This window comes from Perognathus longimembris, chromosome 19, assembly GCF_023159225.1.
Source record: "Perognathus longimembris pacificus isolate PPM17 chromosome 19, ASM2315922v1, whole genome shotgun sequence".
In the NCBI taxonomy this organism is placed as follows: domain Eukaryota; kingdom Metazoa; phylum Chordata; class Mammalia; order Rodentia; family Heteromyidae; genus Perognathus; species Perognathus longimembris.
Window position 1 is genome coordinate 39,900,087 of NC_063179.1, and position 27,836 is coordinate 39,927,922.

The following is a 27,836-nucleotide window of genomic DNA, read 5'->3' on the forward strand; positions in this document are numbered from 1 at the left end:
ACACTAGAGAAACTAAATATATAATAAAGCAAATATGAACAGACCTGTTAAGAAAAATACGCAGCAATAAAACAGTAGGGAGCTTCAACAGTCTACTCTCAAAAACAGATTTCTGTCATCCAGACAGAAATTCAACAGGAAAATGATGGAGTTTATATTGTAGATCAATGTCCTTAACAGACATACAGCACAACAACATTAAATACATTTCTCTCAAGGGCATGCATTCTCTAGGATATGCACTAGGTAAGCCATAAAAGAAGAAATTTAATATCGGAATCATTTTATACTAGAATAATTAGACCATACAACAAGAATCAACTAATTTAATAGAATAACAATTTCTATCATCTATTCTGATCACAATGGTCACGACCCAGCAGGATTTATCCTAAAGATGAAAGGATGGCATAACAATACAAATCAATAAACATAATACATTGTGTTAGTATAAAAAGCAACAGGCAAACCTTAGATGATCATCTGAATAGATGCAGAAAAAGCAACTGACAATCTAACAATCTTCAATATAAAAATTTTCAACAAGGCTGGGTCATGGTGGCTCAGACTTGTAATCCTAGCTACTCAGGAGACTGATAACTGAGGATCATGGTTCAAAACCAGCCTGGTCAAGAAAGTCTATTAGACTCTCAATAACGCTTCAAGGCAGTGTGGTTGTAATGACTTTGGATATGACACCTACAGTGTACATGACAAAAGCCAAGATAAACAAGTGGGACTGTATGGAAGTAAAGTGTTTTTCACAGCAAAGGAAACAGCAAAATGAAAAGAGACCTATGGGATTGGCAAATATATTTTCTCACCATATATTTGATGAGATGAACGACTGAAGGAACAAACAGAACTCAATAGTAAAGTAAAAAAAACTCCACTGAAAAAATAAGCAATAGGACTGAATTGACAGGTATATCATCAAGGAAAAGAAAATCAAACCACAAAGAGATATTATCTCATACTTATTATGACACTGATTAGCTGAAAGTCATAAGATAACAAGCGGCAGAAGGAGTTCTGAGAAAAGGGAATTCTTACACGCTGTTGGCAGGAATGTGATCTATTACTGCCAAATGGAAAACAGCAAAGAGTTTCCTCAAAAATTTAAAACCAAAACTACTATAAGATGCTGCATTCCCCCTTGTGGAGATATATCCAAGGAATATAAAATCACAAGTTCAATGAGATCACTTCATTCTCATATTTTATTCCCTAGCAGCCAATATAGAGAAACAATTTAAGTTGTTGATAGATGAATAGACATAGAAATTGTGAGGCGTGCACACACACACACACACACACACACGCATGCATACATACATATAGCTTATTATGAATTATGTTATACATTTCAGTCTTAGGAAAAAGCAATTGCTATCACTTGAAACAAATGCTTGGACTTGGAAGACAGTATGCTAAGTGAAATAAGTCAGGCTCAGGAAAAGAAACACTGCATGATCTCATTTGTATGTAGAACCTAAAAATGTCAAACTCATAGAAACAGAAAACAGAGAGCAAAGATTGGCTGAGTGGAGAGAAACTGGGAAGGTTCTGGTCAAAATTATAAACTTCAGTTATAAGAGTAATCAATTCTAGGTCTCTAATTTACTATAGTTAACTGCAACATTATAAACTTGTTGATTAAACAAAAACAAATAGAGGAGTGGGGTATTGAAATGAAGAAAGGAGGGGAAATAGAATGCAGCCATAATATTCAGTGCATACCCTATGAAAGTATGAAAATTGAGAGGATAGGTTGGGTAAGACAGAGAGAATTATGAAAGGGGCGATGTTGATCAGGTTGCATTGTACTTGTAAACTTATTTGTTGAATGGTAACTCCTTTGTGCAACTATTTAAAGATAATGAAAACATTGTATAAGAAAATAAGACTTGAACAAAGAAAAGCCAAATAGAGAACATGGAATCATATACTAACTGTAGATTTTGACACTTCTTTCAGTAGTTAGTAGAAAAATAAGAAAAACACTCTAAGTCAACTTGACCTCAATATGTATAGAATAGTATCCAGGGCTGTGGATATGGCCTAGTGGCAAGAGCGCTTGCCTCGTATACTTGAAGCCCTGGGTTCGATTCCCCAGCACCACATATACAGAAAATGGCCAGAAGTGGCGCTGTGACTCAAGTGGCAGAGTGCTAGCCTTGAGCAAAAAGAAGCCAAGAACAGTGCTCAGGCCCTGAGTCCAAGGCCCAGGACTGGCAAAAAAAAAAAAAAAAAGAATTTAGAATAGTATCCAGTAACTGTAGAAAACATATCATTTTCACATGTACCTAGGACATTCATTAAGAATACAGACCATTCTCTGATTATAATTAATGAAACAGATATCTAGAAAATACTTAAAAATTATAAAAGTGATTTTAAGAAACCCATAGTATAGAGGAAATCTAAGCATAAATAAAATTAGTTTGACCTTAAAGAAATAAAATTACAAACTGAACAATGCAATGAGAAAAGTACACTAAAAATAAATAATATAATGTTATAAAAGCAAAAATTAAGAACTAGAAAGAGAATTATGCTAAAACCAAAATTTGGATTAAGAGATTAAGAGATTGATAAATTCCAAGCAAAACTCATAATCATAAACAAAGAAGACATAACTGTCTTCACTGTCAGAAATTAGGATATATATCACTACATAACCTACAGATGTTGAACAAAATAAGATATTAAACAAAATACATGTTATGATCAATTGCTATCAATAAATTGGACAACATGGAAAGAACAAATTTCTTTAAAAAATGGAAGAGAAAAAAGTTTTGAAAAATATGAAAATCCTTATTAATTAATGGAGTAGAATTTGCAGCATTTTTTTCATATAGAAAAAATAAACTTGAGTGTTTTTACAAGTGAAATCTATTGTAAGAACTCATATCAACTTTTGCAAACTCTTTCAAATTAATAAACATTATACTCTGGAATCCAGCTACTAAAATTTGTTAAAGATACCACATGTATTAAAAAAAACCCTACAATTCAGTATTGCTTACAAATATATATGTAATAATTCAGTTAAAAGCCCAAACATATATATGTATATATATTAATATCATTATATAGAGTTTATCTTGAGGTTATAAAGTTTTTTGATGTGGAAAAGTCTACCAAGCCTGTCAGCATTTTCACAGAATAAAGAAAACAATATAGAATCAGTATATGCACAAATTGTATTAGATAAACAATCTAGTACATTAAGGTAATAAAACATAAAGCAGAAAAAAGGAAATATGAGAGAAATATGACTGCTTGTCATGAAAATATAATCTTCAAGACAACTATTAGAATATCAGAGCTTAGAAATGTCACAGAATACAAAGTTAATACACTAAAATCAATTTTATTTTTATATACTAAATCAAATAATTAAAAAGAAAAATAAAACACAAATTGCTCAGGAATACATTTAATAAAAGATGTGCAAGACCTTATACTCTATTTAGAATGCTCTATTCAAAGGACAAAAATTAAGAAATACTGGTGATGATGTTGTAAAAAGGAAAATTATGAACTGTTGGTAGGAAAGTAAATTAGTGCAAACACTATAGAAAACAGTAATGAAGTGCCTCACACATCAAGAAGTAGAACCATTCAGTTCTAAGTACACATTCCAAGGAAATGGAATCATTATTCAAAGAGATACCAAAACACATCCATGCTTTCTGTGGTACTATTTACAACAGGCAAGATATAGAATCAATCAAAAACCAAGCTATCAATCTATTAATGGATGAATAAATTTTAAAATTATGTATATAGTCATATTTATAAAATTTATATATGCATATATGTATATATGTGTGTATGAATTTCAAGGTCTCTAAAAGAGAACTGGTAATATCTGATAGATGGAAATGTAATTGTCCTGATTTGATTATTACACACTACATGTATCAAATTACCACCTTGTACTACACAAATAAATACAACTAGGCAATAAAAAACATTTAATTAACCATGGCTTTAAAAGGCAAAAGATTTGAGCAGAGTATGAAAATATATAAATGGGTCCTAACTACAGAAAATCAGCGTCAATATAATCGACCATCACAATAGTTAAATTAAATCTCCATTGAGACACCAGAAAGAAAAATTACTGGTAAGTGAAATAAATAAGGCTCTCAAATATTGTTAGTGAGAATGCAATATAGTACCATCACTTCACAAAACATCTAATGGTTCTTTTAAAACTCAACTTACACTTGTCCTATTGACCAGTAATTTCACCTCTGTGTCTTTACTCAAGAGAAATGGAAATATATGCTCAGAATAAGAGCTGTTCACAAATGTTCATAGCAGCTTAGCCAGGCATGACAGCTCAACACTAAGAAGAACCAAAGTGTCTGTGGAGAGTAAGATGAAAACTGTGGTTTCTTCAATGGACTATTGCTTTGCAATAAAAAGAGATGAGCTATTCCTTCTGAATTCAACAATTGCTCAAAAGCAATGGCTTTAAAGAAGCCTTACACAGAGGAGTGTATATAGCATTAATACAAGTTATATGAAGTTCTGGGACAGACAAAACGAAGCTCTGCTGATTAAAAACAGAAGTCAGAATAATGCCTTGGGGAGGACTTGCTGTTAGTGATTATAAAGAACTCTAGGACAGTTTAGATGGAAGGCTTCTGTCCCTACATCCTCATCTCAGTGTGATGATCAGAACGTTTGGAAAGTGATTAGGTCATCACTCAAGAACTGGCTTAGCGGGACATCAAAGAACTCTTCTTCTCTCTCCCAGGTGATGATAGGCCAAGAAGATGGCAGTTTGCAATCCAGAAAACAAAAGCAAAAAAAAAAAAAAACACAAATCCTTACCAGAATTCAACCATGCCGCACCCTATTCTTGGACTTCTAGTTTCCAGAATTGTGAGGAATAAATTTCTGTTATGTAAAGTCTTTATTCTAATTGTTCATGGAAGTGTGAACGGACAAAGACTTCCTCTTCTCTGATAATTTTGGAGGTAATGGTAATGTTGTGTATAGAACAGGGCTTCACAGCGACATGAGTTTGTCAAAACTCGAGGAGCGCACAGTAAGATTTGTGCATTTCATTGGACATACTTTTACCTCAAGTGAATGTTTCTAAAGTGAATTATGGTTAATGGCATGCATGATGAAATATTTAGAAGAAAATGACTGCAGTTTAATCTGGAATATATTGAATATAGATTAATAAATGGATAAAGAAGTGAGCAGATATGAACAAAGTATATAGGACAATGCTTGTGGTAAAATATTAGTGATGAGTATACAAATATTACTGTAAAATCCTTTATATTCGTCTCTATGTTGAATAACGAGATTCTACAAAGACAAACAGTACATGTTGTTTGAAAGTACAGTAAGCTCACCTTCTTTAAAGATCTATTACATGCAGTGTTACCAAGCATGATAAAATAAATAAGGAAGGAAAGTAAAGAAGGAAGGAAGGACGGAAGGAAGGAAGGAAGGAAGGAAGGAAGGAAGGAAGGAAGGAAGGAAGGAAGGAAGGAAGGAAGGAAGGAAGGAAGGAAGGAAGGGAAGGAAAGGAGAGAGAGAGAGGAAATAAATTTCAAATAAAAACATATTAGTACCCCAACTGCATCATGCAGCTCATTCAAAGTGGAATGGTTCTCATGGCTTTCCACATTATCCCAGGTATTTTTAAATACCTTCATTTTGTGAAAATATGCTGTTAAAGAGCAAATAGTGACCCCCAAAGCAAGGTGAAAGTTGGTATGCTTAATTTCAGTGAAAAAGTAAAAATTGTAGATTTGCTGAAAGTGGCATATCTTTAGCAGTATGGGGACACCAAATCTGGTACCTGCAGTAAGAGCATGAAACAGTATTCTGAGCATTTGTGGTCATTTTTCTCAGTGGTGTTCTCCATGGACCCATGTACCTGTGGCTATCAAGGGTCTTCTGTACATTCAATTTTTCCACAAGAAAACTTCAACAAAATTTAGTTCGTATTTTGAGAGCGAAAAAACCCCACCTTGCTTGCTGAAGAACTAGTGTTTGATACATGCCTACATTAAAAAGCAAAAAGGGTTTCTAATTGAAAAAAACAAACTAACTAATAAGTGGGAAGATCTTAGATGCTGTGTAAGAAAGAACTCATTTTCCTGTTTCGTGTGAGTTGATTTATAATGGCATGCTTTGTTGTAAGGATGCTAATTAGAAGTACTCAGTGATTATAACCTAATTTACATTGATTCCAAGAGCGCCTCAACTCACAGCGCAGAACTCACAAATTCTATACAATTTTTATGTACATGTCTCCTTTTTAGGAGTTTTATATCTTGTTAAATAGAAATTTGATTTCAAAATATAATTTCTGATTATTTATATTAACATATAAGCCTTATCACAGGGAAACTAAAAATAGGAGCCTTTTAAAACAACACTAGCACTTCCCTGCTTTAACATTTAATTTTACCTATCATGTGCATAAATGTGTGAATGTGTATGTGTTTATTTATTCTCATATTTGCAAAGCTCTCAAGCAAGAATGCTCTGCCAAGTTTATACATTACCTCCAGTATAGGGTTTCCAGTTATAATACTTTCCTCGGAAAGGCATATTGTCAAAGTCTGCACACTGTTTTTCTCGAAAATCTCGGGAACCCAAAGGGCATGGCTAAAATAAAATAAAATCATAAATGGTACCATTGTTGTAAAATGCCAAAACCAAGGGACGTTGTCCCTAAAATTAAAATCACCAGAACTCCATTGGATTAGCTTACTGCCTTACTCTGGTTGTAATTCTGGAATTTGCTTTATCATTTTACAGTAAGTATTCAGAGAGAAGTGTCTGAATTGTCATATAGCTATTGAGGAAATAACTAAGATGATTAAAACAGAGTGAAGTGTTAGTTACCATATCATTATACATTTGAATGCATGTCATAGTCCTCTTTGTAATCAACCCACCAAATGTCTTCTTACAAGCACATACAAAAACTAACGGAAGAAAATGAAACACAAATGTCTTTATGCTAACAATATTTTGAGGACCAGGTACCATGGATAGAGGTCTTTATTTTAAGTGTAAGGGATTCAGCTCTATATATTATAGTGTGGACCTTTACTGTTTACTGAGAGAAAAAAAACCCAAACAACCTGTCTTTTAAATGTGGAATGAACTGGATAAAATGGCAAGCCTCAGGTCTAAATACCTTCAAATTCAGGAGATTTGGATTTATTAAGATACATATTTCACTTATTTTACAGAAAATAAAACACTAAGTTGGTATAAAACAGTTGCCTGCTTTTGGGAAGGTAAGGAAAGATGTTGAGAGGGTGAAGCAATGATCATGAGCTCATAAAAAACCTTGAAATGCTTCTTCGCTAAGAAAATGTTTCTTTTCTTTTTGTTCTGTTTTGTTTTTATGTCTGAGACGGAGACTTGAGCTCGGACCTGTCATTTTTGCTTATTGGCTGGCTCTCTACCAATGGAGACACACCTTCCAACCCCAACTAATAAATTTTTGGAAGAGAAAAATGCTGCCAATCTAGCTAGACTTCAATTCCAAATAACACATCATTCTAAACTCAAACTTTAAGTAATTCAAGGATTTAAACGTGTAGCATCTCAAAGTGTTTGAACAACATGACTTAATTTATCTTTGAAATTCCTGTCACTGGAACACTTGAAAAAAAAGTTACTGATTTTGAAACACAGAGATAACATTCTCCTTAAATATGAAGCAGAATATGTCATTAGGTGAAATTCTTAAGGGATGCATTAATATTAGTGACAACTATGTTATCTGGAGGACCTTTCTAGTACCTTCCCTTGGAACTCTACATTTGTGACATATCAACTTCAAAAGCTCTGGTTTAAAAAATACTGGGAGCATGCCTATACCCTATGAAGAAAGGGCCTTGAGTCTTAAAATATAATTTAGCACATTAAATTATGACACTCCCAAACTGAAACCTAAAAGATATTCTGATCAAATTGCTTTTCCTATGTGCCTTTCATAAAATATTACAAAAACCTATTTACCGTAAGCTCTATAATGTACATGCAGAAGGATATGACTGTGGTTGTTTGTGTTAGTATTTGAAACTTTTAGAATACTATAGATTAAAGGAATGCTTTCCTTTTCTACTATTTTTCGAGAATCTCACATAAGAACTAAAGTTGTCAGTGGCTTTTCCATTCAGCAAAACTATTTTTAAAGCAAATACCAATTTCAAACACTATAGGTAATATGAAGTATAGGTACAAGCTTTCATGGTACAAGCAACAGGCAAGTGTTGGTAACATACCAACCTTAACAGTACATCCAACACCTTTTAAACTCTTTGGAGAAACAAGACACAAGTGGAGAAAACAAAACTACATAATGATTTCAAGCAATTAAAGACCACATCAAACAGTTGTCATCTGATACTGCGCATAGGTGAAGGAAGGATGTGTGAAGTGGTAAGTCAGGGTAATACTGACCGAAAAGGAAAACTCTGGATATGCTCCAAATTACTGTAGTCACTGATAGATTTAAAACAAATGATTTTGGAAAAAGTGGGGTACTATGAAGACATAAAAAGCAACAGAAACCAGAAGGAGATGATATGTTAAGAATGATTAGAGAAAGGCCATGTTAGGTGAAAGAGAGGAACTGCAAAGAAGCGTGAGAGGAAATGACACTTCATGAATCAAATCCAGTCCATAGCGAAATTCTTCACTAACAAGTGAAGGCAGCATGAAGGACGTTCACTAAAAGCAAAGAAAATACAAATACTGTCTTTCATCATTTTCTAGGATTTCTCCTAAATAGAAGGAAAGTAAGAATCTGATAGAAGGATTATTACTGCTTAATGAAGCACTCCGATAACATTCTTACTGTTTAATGAAGCACTTAGATAACTTAGATTAGAACTAATCTTCTCTTGTCCTGTGATTAGCACATAACAATAAGACAATACTGGCTAGTTCCTACTCTATGATGTGCCCATTAGAACGTGCTGTCTGTCCATCCCTCTCAACACTCTTGTGAGGTAGTCAGAACCAATAATCATTTTATAAGCAAACGTAAATGGGGCCCAGGAGGGTTGATTAGAACAGATGTCAGGGGCCAGGGACACCTTTGTCATCTGAATGGGAGCATCCTCAGGATAATCCAACACAACAACAAAAATTTAAGGGTCAAAATGCAAGTGAATATCCACATCTGTGTGCCAACAAAGACATTGATAGAAAGAGATAAGTCACATTTGACCTGAGCAGTACAGTTTACCAATTCCTGCTTTAGGGTGTTAACAGAATAAATACTTTTCTGGGTAACATTTTGTAGAAAGAAGTACCAAACTGACCTATTAATTTTTGAGCTAATCTAGAAACATGCCTTTCATGGTGTTAAAGGTGATTTATTCTAATTTGCACAGATGATTACACTTTATGTAAAGTTATCTACAGAATGGTTATACTGTTCAAGCCCCATGACCAGCAACAACAACAAAGATACATTGGATATTCCTCTTTTCTGTTTTCACTATCAAATGCGTTTTCCCTTCATCCTTATTACACCAGACCCACCTTCAACACTCTCCAATACTAATGCTTGTCTTCCTCTTCAGGAAAGCAACACATTCTTAGCAGTTTGTACTCTGGTAGTTGAGAGTGTTTGAAATCCAGCCTCTATGGCTTAGCAAATCCTGTCATTGACAAACTAGTACGAAGACAAGATGTACTGTTGTTCTTCTATATGGACACCCTTGTCTAAGTTACACAAAGATGCTATGTGGGTTAATAAAAGTTTTGCTTCTACACGATCTAACAAGTTGCAAACAAAATTCCTGACCCCCGATTATTAGATACTCTCTGACTAAATCATTTCCAAAGTTAATTTTGGTGGCCAGTGCAGAAAGAAGCACATTGATCTCAGTTTTGATTTAGCTCTTTCATCTTGTCCTGGAAAATGTGGGAGGGCGGGTGGGTATATGCATGCGTGCGTGTGCACGCATGCACACACATATGCTAGCCTTCAAACAGTACCTTGTGCATTCTAGGCAAACACTCTACCAGCACTACATTCCCAGCCTTTAATTATAAAGAAAACAAAAGTCTGACAACTCACATTATTCAAAGTTGAACCCAGTTTGATACCACAATCTTCTACACAAGTTTTTTTTTTAATTAAAAGTATACTTTTATATTCCATGTGTACTCTGGACTTAAAATGCTATCAATCCATAACCTAAATGGTCCTCCTAGGCTTATAAAAATATGAAGAAATAAATGTACTTGGTAAGTGTTAAGTGTCTTGTAAAACTAAAATAAACAAATTCTATTCTGTGTTGTAAAACCGAATCCTAAACCAGGCTTTTCTAGCTACTTGGAAGGCTGAGATGGAGAAGATCATGGCTCAATGTCAGCCCAGGCAGAACAAAGCTCACACGATCCCTCATCAGCCCACAGCTGGGCACAGTAGTGCATGCCTGTCATCCCAAGTTACACTGAGGCTGAGACCAGAAAGATGGCAGTTCCAAGCCTGGGCGGACAAGTCCACAAGATTCTATCTCCACGGAGGGAGGCTGGGCACTGTGGTAGATGCCTGTGATCTCATCAAGGATGTAACATCATGTCATAAGTGGGTACCCATGTGAGAAGGGAGACCCTATCTCAAAAATAGCCAGCAAAAACCAGGGATGGAGGCATGGTTCAAATGGTAAAGCTCCAACATAGAAAGGTAGAACACCTTGGACTGCCAAAAATAAACTAAACTAAAATTCCTATATCTAGGATAATTCTAAGTCATCAGAACAAAAATAATTCAGGAAAACAAAAATATATGATTCATAATCAATTTGTCTATATGCAAGTCAAAAGGACATTCCATAGAGATAATATTTAAAAGCCTATTTCTAAGCAACTCCTGAATAAACATTTCTTCAGAAGATTGAACACAGAACAAGGGTTTTCTTGCAATGGCCCTATCAGATAACTGTGCTAGTTCTTACCTTTGCACAATAATAAAAAATTATCAGGACCTAATCAGCCCCTTGTCACTATGTCCTCTGTTGCTGGAATCAATGAAAATTTAACACTATCATTTACATAAGATTCTGCCTTCCAAACCTAAGTTCCGATAGGTCAAACTTACTGGGTTAACTCATCCTAGTTAATTCAGGATGACAAATACATACTTGTAGTTTCTGGTTTAATGGTAAGACTACACTTCACTCAAGTCTATGTGTTTTGAATAAATGTTCCTGATTTCTTAAATACTTTTCTCAATTGTCTAGTTCCATATTGTCCAATGATTGCCACAGGCCATATATGGCTATTCAAATATAAGTTAAACTTAGAAAAATATGTTTTTCAGTTACACTAGCGACATTTCAAACACTCCCTGGGCTAGTGGCTACTCTGCTGGACAGTATACATATTTTCATTATTGAAGAAAGCATTATTACAGAATGCTGCTCTAGATTAGGTGTGTGGAAAAATTAAAATTTTATCTATTATCTATTTTATCTCCAGCTTGTGTAAATTATGTACAGACTTTTTCAACTTAGATAGTATGGGAAATAAAATTTAATATAAAACTGCCTCAAGTTCTGAGTTGGTAGTCAAGATTAATGAGAACATTTTAAATTATGTATATCCATAGTTGTTACATTAATGCAGTTACATTGCATGTCCATATAATTTCTAAAAGCTGAAAGAGAAGATGAAGACAGAAATGTCAACTTATCAATAGTAAATTCTACAACATGAGCTTCTAATTCAACTCATGAATATAATATAATGCAACAAGCCTAAAATATCTGGTATTTTTTTACTATGACCTATTCGACATTATCCCATTATCCCTATTATATAATAATATAATGTAATATAATATTACTAGGGCTTACGTGTGTGCCCCCCTCTACAATTATGTAATAATGAAAATAATTGGGATTTAGAGATGAGTTTGAGTTGTTCTCTCCTCCCTGAGTCTGACATAAAGTAGTTACTCTCTTCTTCTATTTGTATATAAAACCTTTTCTTCTGAGATTCATGCCATTCATCCAAATCACTATTCATACAGTAAATGAAATTTGCTTGCCCTCATTAAGGAGTGTGCTACTGATTTATAGTCTTGGAATATACCTACAATCTTACTATCTTTGAAGTTCTTTCAACTCCTTCACTTCCACTCAAGTTTAGACATGCATCCCCAGGACTGCACTTCAGATTCGTCATCACTGAGAATTTTCTAACTTGTTATATCTTAAATGCAAATACATTCCACTAACTATGATCTCAGTTTCTAACCTCCTGACTCTTTTTGTCCTATTATGCTAGTTCTTTCATTTTCATGGCTCTCTGATGTTAGGTTCTTGGTTATGTTTTTCTCTATGAGCTCTGTCCTGTTGTACTCTTGTCTTCATCTAATCTATTTTCATTGAAACTATGAACCTACAGCTTTTTTCCTAGTGTCCTAATGCCTTAAAGATTATACTTTTAAGTATACTGGCATTGCACTTAATATTCTTTTCATCTAATGTGTTTTCATTGTCTCTTTCTCTTTTTTCCTGGTCAGTTCCCATTTGTCTTTTGAGTTTCTAGCTTTCTGTGGCAAGAAATCTCGAAATCCCTAATTAGGCCACATGCCAATTCTGCTTTCTAGCATTTCACACTCATTCCAGCATCTCACTGATGAGTCTGCATTGTGATTTTCTGCCCGTAAGTGATTTCTCAGGAAGCTATAAGATCCTTAATCGCAGAGGTTTTCCTGAATCTTGCTTTATGTGTGTGTAAGTGTGTATGACACTGGGATTTAAACTCAGGGCCTCACACTCAGATTACTGGCTCATCTAGTGTTCTACCTCTTCAGCTGTTCATCCAGCCCTACTTTTTACTGGTTCTTTTGGAAACAGCCTCATTGGCCTTTTCTATTCTGGCTGGCTTTGAATCAAAATACTCTAGATCTCTGACGACTGAATAGCTAAGATTACTGGTGGGAGCGACTAGCATCATGTATTTTCTTTATTGCTCTTTTCAGATTCTAATATAAGTAGGTATTCAATTAATTTCTTGAGTAACTAAAGAAATAATACAAATTTTAAAAGATCATCATCATTGAGCTCTATGAAATTAGTCTAAGATCCTAGTTTAATAGAATGAAGTATTAGAAAGCAGAGGAAAATAGAGTAGGAGAAGGAAAGGTTGCAATTTTAACTACCGGATTCAGGATAGGCATAATTAAGAAAGTAACAATTGAGTAAAAATGAAAGAATGCTCTTAGCCATTACATAGCATGGGAAACAAGTACAAAAGGTCAAGAGAACATCCTAAGGTGTTCACAATTGTCATGTTTAAGGAAGGAGGTCCATGTGACTAGAGCAGAGTTAGTGAGGAGGAAAACACTAAGACACGAGCTCAGAGAAGCAGTGAAGGCCAGAAAGTATAGACCTTGCAGGCCTCTGAAGGACTATGGATTTAAGTAAAATTGCAAGTCATCACTGAGAAGTGGATAATGTGTCTCGCTGTGCCTACTGTATTGAGAATTGGGAGGGATGAGTATAGTTATAGGACATCTTCATAGTAGAGGACATTAAGTGGAATAGGTTTGTAGCTCAGCAGGACAACACTTTCCTAGCATGTATAAGGTCTTTTCTTGATTCCTAGTACCACAATATTTTTGAAGGGCTTTTTAAAACAATCCTATGGAAGATAGTAGAAACTCAGAGCAGAGTTAGTAACAGAGGTAGTGAAGTTGTAATAAGTACTCAGATAAATGACTTATTTTGTAGACAAAATGAGTAGTATTTCATGAGGATTTAAACACAGCTGCAAGACAGAAGGAAGTTGAAAAGACTTTAAGATTTTTAGCTTAAGCCAAATGAGGTCAACATTTGAGATGGAGAACGCAGATGGAGGAATAGATTTATGGAATTGTTTTGTAGATAATATTTGGTACATTTTACATATCAAATGGTTATTAAAAGTCTAATCGAGTAGTAAGATATGTGCCTAGAATCTATGGAAGAAGTCTGGTCTGAAGATAGGAATTTGGTGGTGAAATAGCAATGTGCCTTTTGCTGGTATCCAAAGAACTGAAGCTGGATGAGACTCCAAGAAAATGAGTGTTGAAAAATACGAAAAGGGCCAAGGACTAAGTCTTGGCTAGTCTAACATTAAGAGAAGAGAAGGGAAGAGGGGAGGGGAGGGAGAAAGGGAGAAGAAGGAGGAGAGGTAGGGAGAGAAGCAAAAAAACATTGAAGAGTAAAAGACAACCTTTGAGAAGGCAAGGAAGATAAAGACTCCAAAGTAATTATTTGCTTTATCAACTAGAAATCAACTGTGACATGATAAAAGAAAAATATTTCAGCACAATAGTAGAAGCAAACACCAAATGAGCAATTGAAAAATAGAATTGGATTCTGTATGTCTTTTGGGAAATTTCTTTCAAAGGACAGTAAAGAAATAGGAATACACTGTCAATTTCTTTTTTTTAGATAGGAGCTTGTTTATATGCATATGGAAAAATCTATAAAAGAACATACTAGAACCATAGTGCATATGCTTATAAGTTCACAAGACCTCATAGGACTGTAGAGGGTGAGCGAGAGGTTAACAATCTGACATCATGAAATCAAAGGCTGCAGGAAGAAAGAAGACTGAAACATGAAGGAGTAAGGAGACATAAAGACATTCAGTCCAATTCTAGGCCCAGATACTGAGGATGAAGAGAACAGAAGCTCCTATTTGCAAACTATAGAAGAAACAGATTTTGCCAGTGTTGGATCATGAATTCTTGAGGACACCAAAGAATTTTAGCAATTGGCAGACGTAGGAAACAAAGGAGGTGATGTACGGAGTCCTATTAAGTTTTATAGGATTGGATGGAAAGAGAGGAGAACGGTGCAGGAGTTCCAACATGCTTGCAAAGAGAAGCTCAGTAAAATGGATGCTGATGAACTTAGAAAAGATAACGGTGGAGAAGTAGTAAATGTTCTGAGGCTGAGCAATTTAGGGTACATGTCTCTCTCCCCATACCTGGTGGAAACTAATGCTGGATGTTCTCTTGGACTCTTGTTTATGAAAATAATAGAGTTGAGGCCAGCTTTATTACAAACCATTTAGGAAATACATATGACCCTCACACACATGGAGATCTGGCTGAACAGCTTACAATTTTGAGTTTTTCACGGCTCTGGTGAGGAAGGCAGCTAAGTTTTCATAGAAGAGTTTGGTTTTACTTACATCCGTGTTGCAGGAGCGATACCGTTTCCTTTCGCCAAGGCAGTATTTTCCACCTCCTGAAGGTCTGAGGAAACATTTGGTTTAACATATGAATACATCTATGCCACAGGCAGTACAGACATTGCTGATGCATCATACAACTTTTAATACAAATATACATTTAATACAAATATAATATCAATCATTAAAATGATAACCATGTGGGAAATTCCCAGCAGTAATTATGGTTATGGAACATACAAATTAGGAAGATTTATCTGAGTATCTTAACTGTTAGGATTTACATGATAAGAAAATGTGGTGAAATTAATATATTTTTAATTACCAAACTACAGTATTCCGTTAACAAAAGGAGCTTTACTTATTTAGAATGAAAAGCCACTTCAGTCACATTTAACAAATCAATAATCTGATTATATATAAGTAGAAGTTAAGTTTTTCTCCCAGATGGGAAGCAGAGACTATTACATAACTTTCTGGAATTAGCTCCAGCTCAAAGTAAATAGTTTGGAGATGAATTTCCATCTTATTTCAAGTATTACATGAGGTTTAAAATTCATATTTTAAAAATCAGATGGCCTTGTACTAAATACATTTTTATATAACAATTTGACAAATTGTGGATTTACATAAGCTAAGCTGTAAGGATTTTAATATTTGGGAAAACCATATGCTGTTCCTAGCATACACAGTTACTGAGTGGAAAAATTATCTAACTTCTTTTAAGAGGTCTAGATCATTCCCTTACATCTCTGGACATATATTATTTGAAACAAACTCATACTAATTTGTAGCAGCCTGTAGTTGAATTCAGGTTATTCTGCACTTGCTTTAAAATGATCACGTTTACTAGTATCGATGGGAAAAGTAAAGCTAGATTTGGAATCTATTTCAATGTCAGCGAGCGCTGACTCCTGTAAAGGAAAGGCAATTATTCAGCTTGAACCAGCTTAAGAGAAATGGGTCAGAGAAACACAAGTTGGTGGGAATGGTGGTAGTGATGGCTAGCTTATAAATGGGTAACAAGAAGTTCTGTTTAATATTAGAGTAAAAATTAATAGAAAGCAGGATAATAGAAACAACTAATATGACGGTAAACTCTTTTTAAGCTAAAGAGATAAGAAATTAGAAATTTGGAAAAAAGAAACAAAAGGAGGGGCCTTACTTAAAAAAATAACAATAAAAATAGATTGTTTTTTATCATAGGGGCATCTAAATATCATCAAAGGATCATACTGTATCAACTACTAGCCAGGAAAAGAAGGCCCTCAGTGTCGGTTCTGGAAGAAAAAAATATGGCACCTGACATACAACAGCTAGGGAGTTTCATCGCCAGCACAGAAAGTACCACTGAAGAGCAGTCCACCTGCACTGGCATCGGTGGGAGGGAGACGCAACAGAGCTGGCAAAGGAGCCTGGTGCGGCTGGCCTCAGGCCAGGGCGACGCTGGCTGGAGAAAGGAGCAGTGGGAGAAGAGCAGTCTGACCTGCACAAAACAGTCGTGGGGAGCAAGGTGGTGGCAGCTCGGGAAGATGATTAATGGGGGCATGTGAATGGAAACTATTTTAACACATGGGCAGTATCCTTTTCATTGTGATTTGCGATGCGAATCAAGGCATTTCAACCCTTGAAGTGCTCTCATTGGCCCTTTTAATACTAATGTAGCAGTAATAATTTTATGTGACATGTGAAAAGACCTTAGGTTTCCTGGGAATAATGGTAATGTAGCAAAAACCAGACCTGGATTCATCCATAATTCAGTAGTTTTCAGAGGAGGAAATCTATCTGATTATTACTAGATTAGAAGTCTGGCTTATCTAGGGCAGATACACAATGCATTTCTTTTCTTTTTCTTTTTCCTTCCACCATCAAGGGAAAGGAAGAAAGAGTCTTGTCTAACAAAGCTCCTCCACTTTCCTGTGCCTATTGCTTGTTCTGAAGACAAGCATTTGGCTCACTCACGAAACGTTTTTACAGATAACATGTGAAACCACAGCTTTGACTCATTTCCAACTGTGTCTTTCTGTTGGCTCTGGCTTACTTTAGCTACTTACGCTGGGCTGCCACAGTGTCTTAAGGATGAAGAGACGCCTCCCCCGCAGGTCCTGCTGCACTGGCCCCACAAAGACCAGGGACCCCAGCCCCCATCTGTGCTCTGGGGCCACGTGCCAAAGGGAACACAATCTCCCTGATAACACCACTGTAAGATTGCACAGAAAAAAAAGAGCAGAATTAGATTGTAGGCAGACAGAGCTGTCAGGACAGAAAAACATAAGAGTCGGGCAAATAACCAACTTTAGGCATTAGCCTTCTCAGAAGAGATAACAGATAGTTCCTTCACTGTGATTACACTCAGGGAAGGTGCATGGGACTTGTACATTATCTTTCGGTAGGCCATGATTTTAGACATCTTTAACATGTACCAGGAGTGTGTGTAAAAAAAAAAAAAAACTCACTTCTCTTCTTGTTTTTCTTTCTTCAGACTTTTAATGTTTCTTGTTATGGAACGAGCTACAGACCTCAAAGTCTTTTTTTTATATATCTTAGTAATTTTTTTAAAAATTGTTATATTCCACTATTATTAGACTCACAGAATGATAGCACAATATGGAAAGTTCCCCAGTAAGGAATTTTTATGATGGTAACTGCTCTTTCTTTTTAAAAAAAAATGGTTGAGGCTACAATAGTAAAAGAATGTGTTGTGGCATTTCATCTACATCAGCACTGCAGACATAATAAAAGTAATGCCAAGACACTAGGGATTGGGTACAAAAAAACCCTTATATACACTGACTAGCCATGTGTATGGCCCCCGCACGAACATGTGTACTGGAATGCTGTTCAGCTTTATTCTCTGCAATAAACCACACATACTGCCCCTAAGTAGAAAGCCAGGAATAATTTATCGAGATGCAGACATCGCATAATCAGCTCATAACTCCAGCGTGATAAATCTTATTTGCAGAATATGACAAAATAAAAGTCTTCTTTAAAACCAATCATTTGTACATTTTTATTAGTGCGCTTTTTGAATGATTCAACTGACAAACCAACCGAATAACACAAAAGTCACTCCTCCACACGTGTAACAATAGGAAGCATGGCTACTATAGTTGAGCAAGCATCAGTACATTTGAATATTAAATGAAAATACAAAGGGACTACAGTGTATGGCACTCGGAAGATCATCAGTCAGTGATGCTAATTCTATCACCAACTTTGTTGAGTTTTGCCCCCAAGATATATCTGAAATTCCTTCACTTTTCTCATTCTTCACTGCTATCACCCTAAACCAAACGGAGTAGCTTCTAGCCTGGTCATTCAGTCTCCTTTTTGCTATTGGAACTTATTTTGCAGACAGCACTTAGAGGTATCTTTTTAAAACACATAATTGCATCATGTCAGTTTGTTGATAAGAGTATTTCAGCGGTTTTCTACTTGCCTCAACTCCTGTGTAGAGGACTAACTGACCTAGCACCTGCTTTCTTCAACCTGTCTCCTTTACACTGATGGTTCCAGACATCGACTTTTTTTTCTTTTTTAAATACAGAAAGCTTATCCCTAACCACTCATTCTGTATTTGTATTTGCCAATCCTCCTGGTAATACTCTCTTCTTAATTGTTTATTTTTATTTTGTAATTGTCATTACATTTCGTTCCTTATGATGATGAAGAGGATGGGAAGAAATCTAAGCTCTCCTGCATGCTAGGCAATCCCTCTACCACTAAGCCATCATACCCTCAGCCTTTTCTATTTTGATTTTGAGTTTTTCATCTTTTTTGAGACAGGGTCTACCCATGTAGCCCAGTCTGTCTTGAGCTTGTGAACCTTTTGGTTTGGCTTCTTGAGTACTCAGATTATAAGGATGCACCACCATGCCCAGCTTCCAATTCCTTGTATTGCTAGGTTCTCATTTGGTCTCGAATCAAGGATCATTTCAACAGACAGGCTCCTGGACTACTTTATTGTGAATCTACTCCTCTCTCTGCCAGGATGTTCTCTCTTATCATTTAGCACTGCTTTAAAGTATCCAGTTTCTTTCAAAGGATGTCTTTTTTCCCTCCCTCCTTAGAATGGAAAGGCCTGGAGAGTCATACAGGAATATTAACTCAATGAACAGAAAGAAATTCAGTTTTCTGGGATCACTAGCCACATTTCAAGGCTACTGTAGCTACATATGGCTAATGATTACTGTGTTCTACAGAGCAGTTAAGAGAACATTTCTATTATCACAGAGGATTTTATTAACAATGATTAATGTGTAGAAAAGTGCTTATAATTTAGAAAGCATGAAACAAAAATCACTAAATGAATAATTCATTAATTATATAAATTCATCATCAGATAGGCACTAGAGACTCTAGAAGTTGAGAAAGTCAAGTTCCCTGAGTTCAATCCCAAATACTACCAAAAAATAGTTCAGGTATATATATATATATGTTTTCCTGTTACTTCAGATTTCCTTGATTATACCCAGGCCACCTTAAGACTACTGATGGTATGTATACAGGGAAATTTTCACTTTTTAAATTATTCTTGAGAGAAAGCAATTGTGATGACCCATAGAATATTAATAAGATGTACATTCTACTGAAGAATTTTATAAGACTGCCACACATGTTTCTAGGATACTTACTAAAATGTACAGCAATGTGAGAAGTCACATAAATTCGCTTGTTCTCTTTTGAAAGCTTATTTTCTGGCTGGGACTGTATGTAGCTTAGTGGTAGAGAAGGTATTTATTATTTGAGGCCCTGGGTTGAATCCCCAGTCTCTTCTCAAAAATTAAAAATATAAAACTTATTCTTAAGGCAAAAGATAAATATACAACAATATTTATCTTGTTAAATGGTGCTGAGCTTTTGACATTAATATCTATATACCATAGTATTTCAAAAATGGCTTATGAGAACTTTTTATGCATAAATTGATGTTTACATGAATTAATCCCATGGAGTTATAATATGACAATTACAATAAAATTTTAAATAACAAAGTAAATGGCTAAGAAATTCAGTCACAGTATAAGTATCAATTTTCTAGGAGTGGACAAGTGATTAGTCATTAGTTTAATAACTTGTTAATAACTTGCTAATAACAGTTTGTAAGTGAACAACTTCACCTTATACAGAAAACAATATTATACATTTCAGTTTTTTTCCTAGAAGTATCTCAGATCTCAGGATCTAAAGCAAATCACCCAATTTCTTTCGTTTCCCTAACTATAAAATGGGAATTAACTTTAGGTTTTTATTACAATGTAGTTTAGAGTAAGAGAACATTAAAAAATTGGTATTTCAGATGTATTGCCACGTAAGTTAAAAACCTAACATCTCGTTTGATTTTGACTTCTGGCAAAAGTGTTCTTTTGTGTTTTGTTTTCTTTGGGTTTTCTCCTCCATATTTACAGGAAAGAATCTCCTTGCAAGTTTTACTACTTTTTTTCCATTGGTAGTAAATATCTTCATGCCAAGGAAAAGATTTAACTGAACAAATTAGCTTTAAGCAGTCCATACAAGATTTCACATGACTCAAATGATTTGAGCTACTTTCTTCCATATTTACATTAATTCATATATAAAATATTGCATGTGTAATGTGTAAATAATGAAGAGAATAACTATATTGCACCAAAATGAAATAATTTGAAATATATAAATCCTATAAGCATATGAAGGTAAAATTTTGGAGTGTTGTGTCATATCTCTCTCTTTTTTTTTTTTTTGGTTTTTACATGAAGTTCCAAACATACAATTTCCAGAGGCATAGTATATTTATTTTATTAAACTAGAAAAGTAAAATATGCATATACAAAGCTGTTTCTAGTCTTTACTCCCAATAGTTTTAGTCAATTTAGTAACTTTGGACTCTTCTAACTAAGTTATGTTACATCAGTCTAAATTACCTAGTTAAATTGGATCAATCTGGCCTCCCTTCTCCTAATTCAAGTGTGTTTAATAAGCTCAAAAGGTGAAAGAAATAAGACCATCACATGCCCAAAATAAAATCTTATATTGCTTATTCTTGCTTTTCATGTTCTTCCTAAACTAAATATATTAAATACTACATTGAAAAATATGCCAGTGAACCTTTAAAAGACTTCCATTAGAAACAGTAGTCATGGAGGAATCAATATTGTTCTCTCAAGAATTGTTTAATATCGTGATTTATACCAAGGGGTTCTCTTTAAACAATCTATTTAAGCAATCTAATTTTGGGACTGTGTCAGAAATTCTCAAAGGAAATTTCCAAGATGAGTATATGAATTATTTTAACTTTTTTTTCTTTTTAACTGCAAACATTTTAGGATTTGATTTTGGTATATGTGGTAGCAATCAGAACTAGGTCTAGTCAACATCTGGGATGAGAGATCACTAAGGAAATCCTAAGCTTTTTAAAGGAAGTGATATTGGTGATTAACAGAGAAGAGTCTACACAAGTCATCAGAAGCACAAAATCACAAAAGGCCTTCTCTCTCTGCTGTGCAGGTGTGGGAATGTTCAAGCTATATTTCAACCCAAATTCTAATTTAGAACTTGTCATTCCATACTTTGTAAATTTCTAGAGTGGCTGGAAGAACTACTCTTTTTTTTTCAGTTCCTGTATATAGTTTAGGGTCCAGTCAAAATATAGCATATCCTGCCCTAAGTGGATTAATATCTAAGGCTGCACCTACTTTTGGGTATCTATCCAAAAGACCACAAACAAAATCACACTAAAGCCACCAGCACAACAGTGTTCATCGCAGCAATTTGTCATAGCTAGAATCTGGAACCAACCCAGATGCCCCTCAGTAGGCGAATGGATCAGGAAAAAGTGGTACATATACACAATGGAATTTTATGCCTCTATCAGAAAGAATGACATTGCCCCATTTGTAAGGAAATGGAAGGACTTGGAAAAAATTATACTAAGTGAAGTGACCCAGACCCAAAGAAACATGGACTCTATGGTCTCCCTTATTGGGAATAATTAGTACAGGTTTAGGCAAGTTACAGCAGAGGATCACAAGAGCCCAATAGCTATACCCTTATGAACACATAAGATGGTGCTAAGTGAAATGAGTTCCATGTTATGGAAATGATTGTTATATCACAGTTGTAACTACCTTCAATGTACCATGTGTATCTGGAGCTTCTATTATTGATGATGTTCTTGTATCACCTTCCTGTGGTTGTACCTACACTATCTCTGTAACATGAGTATATTGGAAACCATGTATACTGGTATTAGAAGTAGGAAATTGAAAGGGAATACCAAAATTGAGAGACTCAGGGTAAAAAAAGAAAAACAACTACAAAAGCAATACTTGCAAAACTGTATGGTCTAAGTGAATGGAACACCTCATGGGGGGAAAGGGAAAGGGGGAGGGGGGTATGAGGAACGAGGTAACAAACAGTACACGTAATGTATCCAATGCCTAACGTATGAAACTGTAACCTCTCTGTACATCAGTTTGATAATAAAAATTTGAAATAAATAAAAAAAGAGGAAAAAAAAAGATCTAAGTCTGCAAATGTCTTATTATAAATCCAGTGTTTTGGAAAGGCATATGATAATCTTAGGCTAATCCAGCTCAATGTTTGACAATCGAAGACATTGGGAATCAGTGTCACTTACATGTAACCCTAAATATTGGACTATTGCCCAAGTCGGCTCTTCCAGTGTCCTTATATCTCTCTTTTGGCAATATACCAAATATTTGAAACCTTCTTTGTGGTCATCAACAGAGACTACAAGGATTGGGTTTTGATTATCCTTAATCTCCCATTCAGTAACAATGCCAACACTACTACTAAAGCTTTTACAATCTAAATCTTTATTTACTATTTCATCAAATATGGCAACCCTCTAATTCCTGGCCAAAGGGCTATTGCTGATGCTATATCCAAAGAAAGTTCTCTGGCTGAAAATTCTATTGACTGATTTGTAAAACACTGACCCATGGACACACAGTACCAGTTGCGCTGTCTGGGCCCATCAAATTTCTTCCTTTGGTTAATGCTACTGTCCCTGAGCACATCCACTCAGAGCATATGGTTCTTATTCAAACCTTGAATGCCTTATTCAGGCAAACATCCAATGACTGTAATAGCGATGTCAGACCCCCCAGGACTCACGCAAAGATCAGTTTTTAATTTTTTGGCCATATTTCTTACTCCATCTGCTAAATGTGCATGGAACGATTCCCATGCTTACATGGAACATTTGTGGAACTGTGCCCCGGGCAGGAATCCCATATCTTTTGCAGCCAGAATTTGACGAGATCATCATGGATCCAATCCTCTGGATATGTCTATGCTATCACTCAAGCAATATTTCTAACCCCTCCCTTTCAAAAAAAGATTTATTCAGAAAACAATGAGCAGCTTTGGTTTTATTCTGTTGGCTAGACGGGGTGTAGGTTTCTTCTTGTTTCTTCTGGTGGGAGTAGTTTTGAAACTCGTTTTTAAGATAAAAAAAAATTGTGGATGTTCCATTCATGTCTCTGAGACACAGAAACTCATTCCTGTCCTCTGTGATAGCCTCTGCTGTCACTCAAGGCAGTCAGCCACAAACTTCTCTGCCCATCACCATCTAACAGGTTCGAAACTGAGAATAAGAGGTAATGATGATGCTGAGGAAACCCCCAGAAACCTCATGAGGTATTATTTCATTCCATCTCCACAAAGCTCTACGAAATACGTGAACATTGGTTTTCTATCACTTTCAGGTAAAGAATCCAATATTGAAACAATTGCCACATAATCATATGTTCTTAGTTCAGTGCTGTACCCATACTATCTTCTTACTATGTTATTCAGATAAGAAACTGTTACAGGTAACAAACCCGTTTAGCATGAAAAGTTAAAATCAACGGGGAGGTAGAGATGGAGAATCATGGTCCAAGGTCAATATAAATGCTCTTCCCAGGAACATGGGGAATCAAAAGTACTGTACATCTCAGGATTAGAGATCCAAAAAGTTGACCACCGGTAAAAATCCTATTAAGTGAAGTGAGCCCGACTCAAAGAAACATAGTCTCTATGGTTCTCCTCATTGGTAATAGTTGGTACATGTCTAGGATAGTCCTAGCAGAAGATCACAATAGCTCAATAGCTAGTTCATTTGAATACATAAGATGATGCTTAGCAAAATAAACTCCAAGTTACGAAAATAAGTGGTTTATCATTGTTATTATTATTTTCAACATTCCATGTGAAATTATGCTTTTGTTCTTTCATCTTTCTTCCCCATGGTTTTACCCCTGATATCACTGTAACTTATTTTGGTACCCTAGGAATTGTGTATATGTCTATCAGAACTAAGGAAGGGAAGGGGAACATCAAAGTGGAGATACAAGGGGTAAAAGGCAAACCAATGCAACAGCAATACTTACAAGACAATATGCTATAAACCAACTGTACAACTTGGGGGTGGAGGGGAGGGAACTGGGAAGAGGGGGATGTGGAAGAAAAATGAAGGAAAAGATAACAAGTTTGATAAGAAATGTACTCACTGCCTATGTATGAAACTGTAACCCCTGTGTATCACTTTGACAACATATAAATAAATTAATTTTTTTAAGTTGACCACTATTAACATAGATTAAGAATGTGAATGTTTAGAAATCATGTTTGGCCCAGTTTCCCTGTCTGTGTGTCTGTGTGTCTGTGTGTCTGTGTGTCTGTCTCTCTCTCTCTGTCTCTCTCTGTGTCTCCCATATTTTATTTATTCTTAAGAATAATTTTATTTCTCCTATCTGCTTGTCTAAATTTACATTTAATTACAGTTAAACTTATATTTAATTACATTTAATTCATAGTTAATTTTAATATTAAGAGTGTTGTCTGAGTATCTCTCAACATGGTATCATAGGCAGATAGGGGTAATATATGACATTTCACAGCCTCTTTATAATGTACAAATACCAGGATATTAAATAAATGTTTGTCTTCTAAATGATTGGTGGGGTCATGTGTTCTCAAATAGCCACTACTCATCATTTAATTATTTGGTGTGATTATATAACTCATAGAATGCTTCTAGGAGAGCTCTTAAAATTTTTACATTGTTGTGCTTTGGGTCAAACCAGGGCCTTGTACATGCTCAGCATGCTGTATCTGACATGCACACGTGCTACGCTGTTTATGTATCACAAAGTTACAGACTCAGCCTGGGCTTCAAAAACAGATGTATTCTTTTGCTTAAAAATAATTTAAAAACCATCAGGCCTAGCAATAGCATTATTCTAGAAAAACAGGAATAGATCACAAGAATAATAATTAATCAATGACAAATGAACAGTTTCTCACCACGACTTTGCCCCCTTACAGTTGTATATTTCTTTGCAAATTGATGTAAATTGCTACTTGTCATTGACAAGATTGGTTGATTCCAAAATAAACCTACGCTGTTGTTGCAAGAATGTGGTTCCTAGTATTTTTCTATTACTTCGTGAAAAAAAAATAAAGAATTTTTAGTACTTCATGAAGGTTTTTGTATTTTTATTGGCTACTTACAAAATCTGGAGGGGGAAAAAAACCCGTTAATCCTTTTAAAATAGCCCTATCAATTCTTATATTTAGAACAATTTACCAACATTTCCAAACCCAGCATGGAAAAGCTATCAGTATGGCACTGGGTCGTGGGTCCTGGATGAAGCCGTCAGCGCAGATTAATACACTGTGACAGCTGCCCAAAAAAAAACTGCATTCTTTTTATTTAAACATCCCACTGCAAGCTGAAATTCAGAGTAATCTTTGTTGAAAATAGCCTACTTAACAGCGAAGAAATCAGAACTAAGAACAGATGACAAGTAGTAGTTATTATTATGAATTCATTCAATAGTAATAAGTTCTAGAATTTCCATCTATAACAATTCCTAAACAATTGGTAGTGTAGATTATGTCTATCCATATCTATTTGAATAATTCTTACCTTCTCCCCGTGTACCTGAGGATGGGGACCAGCTCCTCATGTATGCTAAGAAGATGCTCTATCCCTCACTTCTATTTCTAGTCCTGTTTAAGCCATTCTTAATAATAACTTTGAAAATTAGGCCAAGGAAGACTAAGTGGTTTTAGTTTGACTATTAAGTCTGTTTTGGAGGTCACATAACTTTTTCTAGGAATTATTTATCAGTAAAAATACTAGATTATAGAATATGACTATGAGATTGTTGTTGAACTTTTCTTGGTGCAAACATAACTTACATACATACCAATAGAAGAAATACAAAACTGACATAGAAAAATGTTACTCCCTGTAAATTCATACATAACATATTGCCCAATATAACAACAATTGGGCTTGAAATTCATTATTTTTTAAGTAATATGTATTAATTTTATAGTGCAACTCAAGAGTTCTTAGTGATCGTCAGAAATATATTAGTTTAGTCTACATGTCAAAGAGATAGTAAATCATTTGAGCTTACCCCTTTCTCAATATTCCCAGTTTGACACAATGTCCCTTCAGCGGCGGGAATACTGTTGGTAACACAACGGTTGCTTTTGCTGAGGCACCAGAGCTCTCTACACACTTCCTAGGAAAGAAGGCAAAAGCAAGTTGATCAGGAATAGAGAAAGACTAAAGCCATGTCAACTCTTACATAAAATCCTCATACTCAGCATGATTTCAAAAGAGATCCCAGGTCTCGTGTTGCTGTGGAAGCACAATGAGAAGGATTTGGAGAAGGTTCTTTAAAAAAAAAAAAAAAAAAAATGTAGGGGGCTGGGGATATAGCCTAGTGGCAAGAGTGCCTGCCTCGGATACACGAGGCCCTAGGTTCGATTCCCCAGCACCACATATACAGAAAACGGCCAGAAGCGGCGCTGTGGCTCAAGTGGCAGAGTGCTAGCCTTGAGCGGGAAGAAGCCAGGGACAGTGCTCAGGCCCTGAGTCCAAGGCCCAGGACTGGCCAAAAAAAAACAAAAAAATGTAGGCCATAAAATGTGGTATATATACACAATGGAATTCTATGTGTCCATCAGAAAGAATGATATTGCAGCATTTGTAATTAGGAAAAAATTATATTAAGTGAAGTAAGCTAGACCCAAAGAAACATATTATTGAAAAGGACAATGTTTATAGCATCTGTCAGGCAAACATTCGATCGAGATAGGTTCTAAACACTTTATTTTCTAAAGTTATCTTGAAAATCTACCTAAAAGTAACAAGTGCTTATGATACTTTCTCAAAGTCTTAATGTCAAGATTCACATTATAGCTCTCAGTGTTTACAGAATAATGCATGTTTAAAAACAGAATTATTCATCAAAGAGGAGATTATTACCTTAGTGGGTTTCTAGCAGTTCAAATTTTTCTAGGGCACTCTCTGTTCACAGGACATTATGAGGACATGGGACTCGAAATGTGCATTTGGACACACTCAACATGTTAAACTAGTCACAGAGAAAGGCTCTGAAGAACTTTCAAATAGGTTTTACTATTGGAAGTTCAACTCGAGGAAGAAAAATTATGTTATTCAATTTAGGACGAGTGACCAAGATCAAAAATAAATATTCTTGGAAATAGAAAAGGCAAGCAAATGTCTTTCATATCAAGTAAGTAAAAAGTGTGAAAAAGTGAAGAGTATAATTAGCAAAATGAAATCATGATTTTTTTTGGAC

General features: G+C 35.3%; 1 protein-coding gene across 3 annotated transcripts in view; it reads right to left on the bottom strand.

Annotated features, from left to right (window-relative positions):
* Positions 1-27,836, bottom strand: part of Adamts6 (ADAM metallopeptidase with thrombospondin type 1 motif 6) — a 217,360-nt gene that overhangs the window by 75,920 nt on the left and 113,604 nt on the right. For all 3 annotated transcript variants that reach the window (XR_007214095.1, XM_048368168.1, XM_048368166.1), the window contains 4 exons: positions 26,643-26,750; positions 17,277-17,422; positions 15,223-15,286; positions 6,555-6,657 (listed from right to left, as the gene is read on the bottom strand). Coding sequence is in view for 2 of the 3 variants with exons in the window: in XM_048368168.1 (XP_048224125.1) it covers positions 6,555-6,657; positions 15,223-15,286; positions 17,277-17,422; positions 26,643-26,750 (421 nt within the window). In the remaining variant the exon portion in view is untranslated. The remainder of the gene's footprint in view (positions 1-6,554; positions 6,658-15,222; positions 15,287-17,276; positions 17,423-26,642; positions 26,751-27,836) is intronic.